The sequence below is a fragment of the Chinchilla lanigera genome, unplaced genomic scaffold (assembly GCF_000276665.1).
Source record: "Chinchilla lanigera isolate Chin_1 unplaced genomic scaffold, ChiLan1.0 scaffold00050, whole genome shotgun sequence".
Classification (NCBI taxonomy): Eukaryota; Metazoa; Chordata; class Mammalia; order Rodentia; family Chinchillidae; genus Chinchilla; species Chinchilla lanigera.
In genome coordinates, this window is record NW_004955451.1 from 17,821,638 (window position 1) to 17,832,831 (window position 11,194).

An 11,194-nucleotide genomic window follows, 5' to 3' on the forward strand; every position below is an offset into this window, starting at 1 on the left:
TCCCCCTCCCGTGTGGGCCTTTGGAACTTCTCGCTACCCTGGACCCAGGCTCTCTTCCACCCCCAACGGCCGTGCCTCTGAGTCCTTCAGGAAACCGGAGGCCGTGGCCTGACCTGCCCAGAGCACTCTGCTGCTGACACACACTTCGCCCAGCCTCCACTCAGACAGGGCGGGAGGCCCTGGTCCTCCAGGCCAGCCACACTGGAGCAGAGCAAGGATGGGCCCAACCCAGCCCAGTGTACACCCAGCAGAACCTAGGCCAGCCCTGCCTGCCTGCCAGCCCTGCCCAACAGACAATGGGGGGGTGGCTGGGATTCTGAGCACGAAGGTGTCAGAGCCAAGCCCCTCCCAGGAGGAAGCTGTTACTTCCTACACACGGCGGTGCCGCTGCCCAGCCCTGGGGCCAGTTCCAGGCTGAGCCTAGCCTGTGTTGCCCTGTCCAGGGCTGGCACTGTTCCTGTGGAACCTGAAATGCCAGTGTTATGCCCTGGAGTCCCTTCGGGCTGGCATGGTCACACTGTGCTGTCCAGGGCTGGTGGGTGGTGAAGGTGGTGTCCTTGGGTGTCCCTTGGAGATCGCCCCCTCCAGGCCACCCCGTGACCTTGTGAACTGGCGTCCTCAGCCTGTGAGGAGGCTTTGAGCGCTGGCTGCCTCAGGCATGGCGAGGCGCTGGGAAGAGGCTACCCGACTTCAGGCTCACAGAGGTGCAGGGTGAGGCAAAGTGGCTCCTTTACTGTTAGAACAGATGCTTCTCTACTGCCCTCCCAGGGCTCTCCTGGGACCCTGTTGCCAACCAATAGCCAGGTTTCTGGCTCGCCTGGGGCTTCCTCCCTGCGGGGCGAGCCTGAGGGACCAAGGCCTGGCGCTCCAGCAGGACGGGGCAGGGGTGCTGCCCACAGGTTCCTGCGGCAGGCCCTGCATAAGGCACTGTGCGGGGCGGGGCTGGGCACCAGAGGTGCTGGAGCCCTTGCAGCCAGGCAGCAGCTGGCCAGGCACAGATCACCCATGTCTGTGCCCCAGGAGGCCAGCAGGCACGGCACCCAGGAGTTCCAGGTTGGGGGAAGGCCGGGCTTGGTGCTGGGTGTGGCCTGGGCCCCCAGAACTCTGGCTGGGTCTTCAGCTGTCAGAAGTGCTGGACACAGATGTGGACGAAGAGTGTGGCGGGGGACAGCGGGGCCCCGTCTCTCGAGAGCAGGTGGATGTGGCGGTACCCTGTGGGCCCAGATGGACGTCAGGTCCTGGGCCCCAGCTCCCTAGCCGCAGTGGGGAGCCGCCCAGCCCCTGCCCACCTTGCTTCAGGCTGCTGAGCGGCAGCGTGAACTGGCCCACGAAGTCGTTGGGGGAGGTGGTGTCGTAGTCCTCTACCACGAAGCGCACCAGGGCCAGCTCCGGGGCCCGCAGCAGGAACTGTAGTGTCTGCCCCCAGCATGGGTTGAAGCCTGGCAGGGGTGCACTGTCAGGGCGGCTGCCCTCCTCTGCTGCCCCACCTGCCCGCCTGCCCGGCTCCCACCGTTGTTGAGCACATGGCCGGTCTCCTTCCGTGCGCAGTCTGCGGGGACTCCATGGACCTCCACACGCACCAGGGGGTCCACGATGGAGCTGGGCTTCTCGGCGTTCAGCTTGGGCAACTGCTGGGCGGTGAGCACCTGGGGAAGGGCAGGCAGGTCCGGCCCGGTGCCCGGCAGCCATGCCCACCATCCCCCAAGCGGACACAAACACCCAGGCCGTCCCTGTCCTCTTGCCCTCCACCTAGGCCAGTGTGTCTCCAGAGCAGCCCAGAACCCTGCCAACCTGGACCGTCAGTGTGGTGCTGGGGGGCCCAGGGCATGCCGGGTCAAATGCCGTGCCCAGCTGTCGCAGGCAGCTGGGCTTCAGGACGTAGCCACACCGCCCATTGACCAGGAAGCGGCCCGCGTTGAGGTCCATCTCGTAGCCTGGTGTCTGGAAGTTCAGGGCCACTGTGGGCAGCAGGGCCAAGCAGGGACTGTTGGTGGCCTGTCGCTGCAGCTCATCTGAGCATCAGCGTGTGGGACAGCACCTGGCCATGCCCTGAGGGCCCTGGCCGGCTTCACCTGAACCTTCTCCCTGCTGACCCCCAGGCTGCAGGGTGGGTGGGCAGGGGCAGTGCAAAAGCCCCTGGGGCTGGGCCCCACCTGCCAGCCTGCTGGCTCAGAGGGCACCCTGCTCAGCACCTGGAGGGCTGGTGCGGGTGTCGCCGACCTTCACAGAAGAGTGGACTGTCAGTGGCCAACTAGCCTGGGCTTACTCCCCACTGCGGGGGGAGCTTTGGAGATGTCAGCAATAGAGGCGTCTTCCCCCTCGGGAGGCCACGTGGTTGTCCGACCCCCCCAGGCCGCCCCAGCCCAGCCCAGCCCAGCCGAGTCTCACCCAGCTGACAGCCCGCGTTCCACATCTCCTGGGGGCTGTAGTTGGTGGAGTTCATGCGCAGCCCCAGCGGGTACACGCGGGTCAACTGGCGGGTGTTGTGCCGGACAAAGCTATTCCCTGGGCAGAGTTGGGTAGGACTGGGATGGAGCAGTAGCCTCCTGGGGAGAGGCTGAGGGGACTCACCGTGGAGGCTGCTGGGGTCCCGCGAGAGGCAGGGCACCTCTGCACAGCCCCAGGTCCCACACCCTGTTCCCCTCACAAAGGTCGAACAGGCCCACAGGACCTGTTCCTCTAGTGGAGGACCCCGGCCCTCCTTCCACTAGCTGCTTCCCTCGCCCTCCTCCAGGAAGCCCTCCCGGACGTGCCCTCCAGCTGGGCTCCTGGCCAGGCTCCCTCACCCACCCCGTCCCTTCACGGGGTCCCCCACCACCTCCTTGTGCCCACTGCACCCGGCACCGGCTCCCACCTGCCTCCCGCAGCAGCTTCCGGGCTTTGCGTTCACTGAGGGAGCTGACCTGGCAGGGCCGGATTGGGCCAGGGCCGGGCTGCAGGGTCTGCAGACGGGTGGCACAGCAGTACACAGCCAGGGCTGACAGCTCAGGGGCGATCTGGCCGGCCTGGGGCCTGGCCTCTGCGGGTGTCCCCTGCCGTGCAGCCCCCACAGCCTGCCCATCCTCCTCCTCCTCCTGCTCTTCCCTGTCCGACAGAACATGACCATCCTTGGCCTGTGCGCCTGGCAGCTTCTTCCCCTTCACCAGCACCCGGCCCTTCAGCTGCTGTGGAGGTGACAGGGACAGGTGGAGCCTCCTCCCCTCCGCAGCCACCAGTCTGTCAGTCATTCAACCACCCGAGAGACGGAGAGGGGGTGGGAGGAGCCTCAGCAGGGGGAGAGGGTCCCCAGGCCTTAGAAGGCCCTGGATGTGCCTGCAGGTCCTCGGAGGCCTCCAGTGCCAGGTCAGAGGGGCACTCGTGGGATGGAGGGCCAGGGACACTGAGGGACAGACGGGCAGCCCCGACCCTTGTCCCCAGGCACCAGGGAGTGTCACCTCTGGAGATGGCAGCACCTCAGGGTCCTGGGTGCCCAGCGCCTCTGTCACCAGCATGTCCCCCAGGATGGTCCGCAGGTGACGAGCCATGACGGCCTGCTGCTCCAGCCCGCAGTGGTTCTCCAGGGACAGGATGACAGGGTAGGGGGACAGCTGTGGGGTGAAGCAGCACTCAGGACAGATGGCCCCAGCCCACAGAGCCCCAGGAGGGCGGACCTCATGGGGGAGGGACACAGGTACTTCGGGGTGGTCTTATTTATTCACGGTGCTGGGGATTGAACCGAAGGCCTTGAACCAAGATGCATCCCTGGGCCCTTTTATTTACTCTTTAAATTTTTGAGACAAGGTCTTGGTAAGTTGCCCAGACTGGCCTTGAAGTTGCAACCCTCCTGCCTCAGCCTCTCCAGGAACTGGGATTACAGGCTGTGCCGCTGTGCCTAGCTAGCAATGCTCTGTCTGTGTTAATGATGTGGACTGTGTTGGCTACATTGCAACCGCCCCACGATCACTGGGGGGTGGTGCCATCCTTACACCTGCACGGACACATGCCACACGGCGCTCTCAAGGTTAACATTCCCTTCCCCACCCGTGGGAGGCAGGAAGAGGTCACCTTCGCCTGCTCTGCCCCGCTGCCCTATTCCCTGCAGCACCTGGGTCAGGAGGGCTGCCCTGGGGGTCAGGCATCCAGTGAGGACCAGAGCTGGCTACGGGTGGGCTGGGCTCACCGTGAAGGCGTGGTCACGCACGGCCTGGACCACATCCCGGAAGAGGATCTTGGAGGTGAGCGTGTGGCCGTGGTAGATGACAGGCTCACCACCCGGACCCTCCCAGCAGTCCAGCTCCACGCAGCGGCAGCCCTGGGCAAAGGCCCTGTGCGTGGACAGGCGGAGAGAGGGGCGGGTGAGGTGTCGGGCGCAGAGTGGGCAGGCTGGGCCAGCACTCCTGTCCCTCCTGGGCACGGTACCTGACATAGGCCTCGGTGCTGCTGAGGCCGCCGATCTGAGAGTCCGTCAGGTAGGTGTTGTGAGAGGAGGAGATGAAGTAGTGTGCGAGGGGCTGGCCCATGTCCTGGAACACAGCGGCGTGTGCGGGGTCCAGGGCGGCCCCCTCCGGTGACAGCAGGTACATCATGAAGCCATCCAGGGTCATCAGCTCATGGCGCTTGGCTAGGGGGAGGGCCAGAGAGGATGTGGGCCCAGTGGCCCTGCCCAGCCCAAGGGCCCTGCGAGGCTCACCGAGCCTTGGAACACACCTGGAGGCAGAACCGCCTTCCCGTGCCCACCCACCTGTCTCGTGGAGCTCGTAGGTCTGGATGAGCCGCTTCGCGTGGGCCAGCGTGGCGCCCGCCTCGCCCTGCGCCTCCAGGAAGTCCAGCAGCTCAGGGGCGCTCAGCACAAGGTCCTCGCCCGAGAACCTGCGGAAGAGCTCCTCCAGCTCCGGGCGCTTCAGCAGCTGCCGCACAAACTCCTCAATCTCAGCTTCCTCCAGCCGCTCGTCATTGGACCGGTCACACTCCTGGGGTGCAGGGAGACACAAGGGGGATGCCCCGGGAGACCGGCTCCACTGACACCCCAGGACCCATCGAAGCTGGCTACCCTCACACCCACCCCGGTTAGCAGTGAATGCAGGGCTAGGATTCTGGGAGATCTCACGGGCCCAGCGCCGAAGTCCCACCTGAGAACCCAGAGGCAGGTGGGACACGCTGACCTGGGCAGGTCTGAGCTCCACGCATGCCACAGTGCAGCTCACGTGCACAGTGACCATCCTCATCACACGTTCACACCTGGCCAAGAAGCAGTGAGCAAGAGCTCACACCTGTGCACAGCCAGGCCTCCTGTGGCTCAGGCTCACACTGGTCACGCACTCAGGGTCCACACAGTCTACCGTGTCCCCAGCCGGCCTGCGCTGGGTCCTAGAGCGCATATACGACGTGGGATAGGGCCACTCGGGTGCAGGAGGGTCCTGCTCGGCAGGGTGTGTCCTTCCCTGGCCAGGGCCTCTGGAGGAAAGTTCACCAGGCCGGTGTGGCCTTCTGCCCAGGGGCACCTGCAGACTGCGGGGTGGGGGTGCCGAGGCTCACCTTGAAGAGGCGGTAGGCGTACATGTCGTTCATGTCCACGTTGACCATGCGTAGGAGGCCCTTGACCTCCTTGAAGCTCATCTTGCTGTCCTGGTCGGAGTCTGCCCGGTGCAGGTAGGAGTGGATCCAGGTGCAGGTGTTCAGGAAGGGACCGGATGATATGGGCCCACCCCAACCCACAGCACGGCACAGTCAGGACGTGACAGGCGTGTCCCGCCCCCGCCTGGAAGGATATTGGTCCAGGAGCTCGCGCTGGCTCATGGCCTCCAGCCGTGCCCGCAGCTTGTCCAGGCCCCGTGCCCAGCGCTGTGCCTCCTCTGCTGAGTGCGCCACCAGGTCCAGGTTCTTGCGGTGGCCGCGGAAAGCAATGGTCAGGCAGAGCGCGGGTGGGAAGGCTGCCGCAAAGCGCCGCAGGCCCTCGGACTGGTGGCCCTGGCGCACGGCCTCTATGTGCTGCACGAAGACTGCGGGGGGTTGGGGGTTAAGGCTGACCCCGGGCTCGACCCGACCCTCCGACCCCGCCCCTGCTGCTCACAGAGGTGCCGGGAAGGGGCGCGCGAGATGCGCCGCTGGAACCACACGCTGAGCCCGTCCTCCTGCAGCCGGTACAGCCGCTCCTTCTGCCAGGTGCGTGAGCGGATCTTGCGCAGCCGTGAGCCCCGCAGCATGGCCAGCACGTCCTCGTCCTCCGTGAGGCCTGTGGGGAGGGGTATCAGGGCCCTGCCGACCTGGCAGCCGGGACGCGGGTCCCCGCAGGGCTGCCCAGGCGCCAGCTGTCTCCATCCAGCCTGCACCTCCTTGCTGCAACCCCAGCTCCCGGCCTTCGCTTTCTCAAAGCCGAGCAAGGACAGCGGTGGCCTCTGTCTCCAGGGTCGCCGGCCACGGACGGCAGGGCTGCCCTGCCTGGCTGACCCCTGGCTCCCCGGGCCACTACAGGGCACAAGCCTGGGCAGTGGGCAGTGGGACACACAGAACATAAGCTCTAGACTGTGTGCATTGACTCTCTCCTCTGTCCCGAGCACCCAGCCCTGGCCCAGCAAGAACTGAGGGTGCAGAGGCCTCCACATTGGGCCGAGAGGCTGGGCCAGCCCAGCAGGAGTCCAATCAGGGTTCCAAGCCAGAGGACAGGGGCCACGGGGCACAGGCGGGTGGGCCCATGCTCCTAGAGCACAGGAGTCAGGACCTGTGTGCACTGCCACGTTTTCAAATGTTGGCAACTGAGTCAAACTGAAAAGCAACCAGAACCACTGCGTGGGCCAAACAGAACCCAACAAGCCTCTGCCTCCCTCTGCTTAAACCCTCCAATCCTGGGTTTGGCCCTGAGGCCCCTGCTTGTCCAACTGCAAGCTCTGATCCAAGAAATTGTATCTAAAGCCCGGCCTTCACCACTGCCCTTCACCACCTGTGCAGGGTCCACCTCTTCTCTCCCAGCTGAGTCCCTCAGAGACATCTCACCCCTGCCTCCTCCAAGAAGGCTTCCTCAGTTTGTCCTCAAACAGGAACTCTCCTTCCTTCACCACCAACAGCGCTTTTTCCTTTCATCAAGAAGTTGTAGCCAGGCATGGTGGCGCATGCCTGTAATCACAGCACTCGGGAGGCTGAGGCAGGAGGATCATTCCGAGTTCAAGACCAACTTGGGCTACAAAATGAGTTCAGGACCAGCCTGAACTGCATAGCGAGACCCTGTCTCAAAAAGACAAAAAAAAAAGCCGGGCGTGGTGGCGCACGCCTCTAATCCTAGCACTTGGGAGGCTGAGACAGGAGGATTGTTGTGAGCTCGAGACCAGTCTAGGCTACAAAGTGAGCTCAAGGCCAGCCTGAACTGCATAGCGAGACCCTGTCTCAAAAATACAAAACATAAAAATAAAAAAAATAAATAAAAATTATAGAATAAAGCTCCTGTTTTTGCTTTGTTTCTGAGATAGGGTCTCACTCTACCTGAGGCTGGCCTGGAACTTTCAATTCTCCTGCCTCAGCCTCCCAAGTGCTGGGATCACAAGTGTGTGCCACCATGCCTGGCACGGAGTATTTTAGATTGTGGCTGTGATAATGGACACAATCAGAATCTCAGGGGCAGAAGCAGAACTGCATCCCTCCGGAGTCTGTCGTCACTGCTGGGACCAGGACCCTGATGCTGCCCTCAGGCTCGGGGAGGTGGAGCCCCTCTGCCCCTGGCAGTAGGGGGGCAAGGCTAGGCAGTGGTATGACCCAGGCTCTGCAAACTGCCCACGCACACTGGGCCACCCCTGCCACAATGCCCACGTGGGGAGGCCCAGGAATGAGAGGCCGGAAATGGAGGTGAGTGAGTCACCGCGGGTCTGAGCTCCCCCTTCGGCAAACAGGCGCTGAGACAGCACGGGGCCGCACCCCATCCCCACTCCTGCCCAGCCTAGCCCCACCCCAAGGGATAGCGGCTGCATGCAGGGACCATGCTGCTGGACAGCAAGGGCCCAGCTCTCCCAGGCCAGTGGCAACGCGCGGGACCTGCTGGCCAAGCAGGGAAGCTGCTCCCTCCCGCTGCCCTGCACAGGTGCTCGGGGCTCACCTGCACGGCCCCTCCAGAGCAGGCGGGGGAAACTGCGAGGGTGGTCAGCCAGGAGGTGGGGCTACAGAGTGTCCCCCGTGGCAGGACAGATAACCGAGACGTGGTGTGCATTTACACAGCCAGCTGCACCCGGGCTTTGGGGAGGGCAATGGAGCAGCAGTACTGGACCCTGGGAAGTGCTGTGCAAAGTGCAAGAAGCAAGACCCCAAACGAATGCCCCGAATCCCCCCGGACTCGGCAGTCACAGGCTGAGCCCTGCAGGCAGGAGGGGGTCACCGCGCCAGCTGGCTGGGTTGGGTTATAGTTTCGGAAGTAGGTAATGGTAATGGCCGCCTACAGGGTAAAACAATGCCAGTGAACTAACCACTTAACAACGGTCAGATCCGGGCATAGTGGCACACACCAGTCATCCCAGCACTCAGGAGGCTGAGGCAGGAAGATTGTTGTGAGTTCGAGGTCAGCCTGGGCTATATAGTGAGTTCAGGGCCAGCCTGAACTGCATAGTGAGAACTCGTCTCAAAAAGAAAAAAAAAAAGACAAAAATAAATAAATAGATAATAAATTTTTACAAAGCGGTTAGGGTGCCAGTTTTATGTTCCATTTGTTTCTGTGGTACTGAGATCAGATTCAGGGCCTCTGCACTGAGCTGCAACTCCAGGGTTTTTATTTTACATTTTTAAGCAGAATCTTGGCAAACTGCTAAGTTGCTCAGGCTGGGCTCCAACTTGTGATCCTCCTGCCTCAGCCTCCCAGAAGGCTGGCATTTCAAATGTGCCATCTCCCCCAACCGAGTATTTTTATGCATACTTTACCACAACTTAAAAATGTAATAATATACCAGAAGTCACTCTACAGTTTAAGTGGGTGAACGGCATCGTAGGTGAGGTAATATCTCAATAAAGCTGCTGCAGGCGCACAGGGTGGCAGGGGCATCTGGGCCAGGGGGACGGGGACAGGGTGTGACCACCCAGCGCATGTGACTGAGGGAAAGGCATGCAGGGCTGCTGCCAGGCCAAGGGGACGCTGCAGCATTCCTGGAGGTCAGGTCCAGGGGTTGCCTGCCTCCCCCAACGCCTTCACAGCAGGCAGCAGCAGCACAGGTTCCCAAGGCTGCCACACGCAGGCTGAGGAGGGGCTCGCTCAGCACCACAGTCCAAGAGGCTCCTGGGCCCCTTCCTGCAGGGGTGGCAGGGGCACGGTGCGGGCCACAGCACCATGACCAGGCACCTGTGGGCTCCAGGTCGGAGGACCTGGGCTGTGCTCTATAGGGGTGGGGCATTGCTCAAGGGCTGGGTCCCCCCCATGCTCCCCCAAAATATAGACGGGTTGGTGAGTGGACCCAGATTCTTTGTCATTCAGTTGAGATTTAAACTTATCTGAGCTTCATGTATTTTATTTGGACCCCAAGGCTGCCAGGGCTCCCCAGCTGTGAGCTCCCCTTTCCCGCCCAGGTCAGGAGCTGGGAGTGGGTCTCAGCTACATTGGGCGTCACCCGGGGCCAGCTGTCAAACCTCACTGGGCCTCAGTGATTTCTCTGTAAGAAGGCTGTGGGACCACCCAGCTCTGCGACAGCACTGGTGACATTAATGGTGTTGCGGAGGGGCTGGTTAGTACCACAGCATCTCTGGACCTGGGCTGGGGGGCTGGGCACATGCCACGGCAGGGCCCCCCTGTCCTGACGCCCACCACCCAGCTCTCTTCCCGTCCTCAGCCTGCCTGCCCTCTGTGAGGTCCCCTACTGCGGCCCAAGGGCCTCCCCTCCTCTCGGGCCACACCTTCCCAGCTGACCAGAAACCAGCTCTGTTCCTTGGCGCTGGCCAAGTCATCTCGGGTGATGGCGGCAGCCACCTGCAGGGCTGGCCTGGCCCAAGGGCCCTAACACCTGGGCTGAATCGCTGCTCTGCCAGCTGCAGACTCACATTCCTCTCTCAGCGGTCACTGTGCTGTCACTTGCAGGATGAGCCAGCGGCGGGAGGGAGGGTGGCCAAGGTGACGCTCCTGACCTGCATACTTCCAGACCCTGTCACCCCAGCAGGTGCCTGGCAGCCTGACTCGGACGTCACTGTGTCTCCCAGCCCCCGCCCATAGCCCAGATCCAGGGCCTTGGGCCACCGTGGGCAGCCCCCACCCGCGGGGCTGGGGCCAAGGCTCCCAGCACTTCCCACCAGCACCCCATGGGGCCCGACTCCCCGGGTCTCACGGGCCCTCTCTTCCAGGTCTTGTTCCCTGGCTCCGTGTGACCTCCTTGGCCTTGGCTCCCCCAGGGCAGGACTGTGTGTGTCCCGTGTCCTGCTGGAGCTCGACAGACCAGACAGGCAGGATTGTGTGGAGGACAGGCGGGGACCTCATCCCAGGCCTCCAAGAGGGACCGTCAGTGCCCAGCGCACTCAGGTTGCAGAGTGGGAGGAGAGGCCGCCCGGAGGCAGAGGCAAGGTCCTGTGGCCCGAGGTTGGAGCGGGCTGCTGCAGCCCGGCCCTTGCTCCCCTGCTCCATGCCGATGGGCTGTGGCCACCCGCCCATCTGCCCTGGCAGCGCCAGTGCCTGTCTGGGTGTGCAGCTCACCCTCCTGCGCTCCCTCCTTCCTTCCATCCTCCCTCCTTCCCTGTCCACCACGGAGTCACAGCCCCTGACCTCTCTGTTCTTTACAAGGGACAGTGTCTCGCCAAGCTGCCCAGGTAGGACTTGCCATCCTCCCGCCTCAGCCTCTTGGGCTGCGGGACCAGTAGTTGTACTTTATGCTTTATCAAATGGCTCGGCAACCTGCCCCCTGCACCCCACTGCAACAGATTATGAGGGCCCCCGCCGGGGGTACCGCACACGCTGTGTGCTGGGTCAGGTCCCTGACCTGAGTCCCCTCGACCTGAGGTGGGGTCCAGGCTGCAGGTCAGTCCAACGTGGACCTCAGCATGGGCCTGCTCCGGACTGCCCCCTCCCAGGCCTGTCGGGGACCCTGGGACCTGTGGCGGTGTCACCAGACTCCAGACTGCGCCCTGGGTCGCTGCCCGGCTCGGGTCCCGAGGCCTGGGGCGCGTGCTCCCCTGGGAGGGCCGGAGCCCCTGAGCCGAGCTGCCGGGGGCGCCCCAACCCGCGGGCACCGCCTGGTGCGGACACAGGGTGTCTGGCGACCCCAGCTGG

At 63.5% G+C, this 11,194-nt stretch overlaps 2 protein-coding genes across 2 annotated transcripts; one reads left to right on the forward strand and one right to left on the reverse strand.

Moving 5' to 3' along the window:
- Positions 1-707: 707 nt before the first annotated feature.
- On the reverse strand, positions 708-6,211 carry Plcd3 (phospholipase C, delta 3; the record flags this gene model as incomplete). Its single annotated transcript, XM_005394564.2, is given in 13 exon segments — positions 708-1,212; positions 1,290-1,439; positions 1,511-1,646; positions 1,792-1,958; positions 2,389-2,505; positions 2,855-3,164; positions 3,435-3,587; positions 4,160-4,304; positions 4,399-4,600; positions 4,721-4,949; positions 5,515-5,644; positions 5,750-5,978; positions 6,050-6,211. Coding segments are annotated over 13 exon segments (2,219 nt in total), but the record flags the coding sequence as incomplete, so codon positions are not given.
- Positions 6,212-10,062: 3,851 nt separating this feature from the next.
- On the forward strand, positions 10,063-11,194 carry LOC106149647 (translation initiation factor IF-2-like; the record flags this gene model as incomplete). The annotated part of the gene is given in 1 exon segment (XM_013519157.1): positions 10,063-11,194. A coding segment is annotated over 1 exon segment (644 nt), but the record flags the coding sequence as incomplete, so codon positions are not given.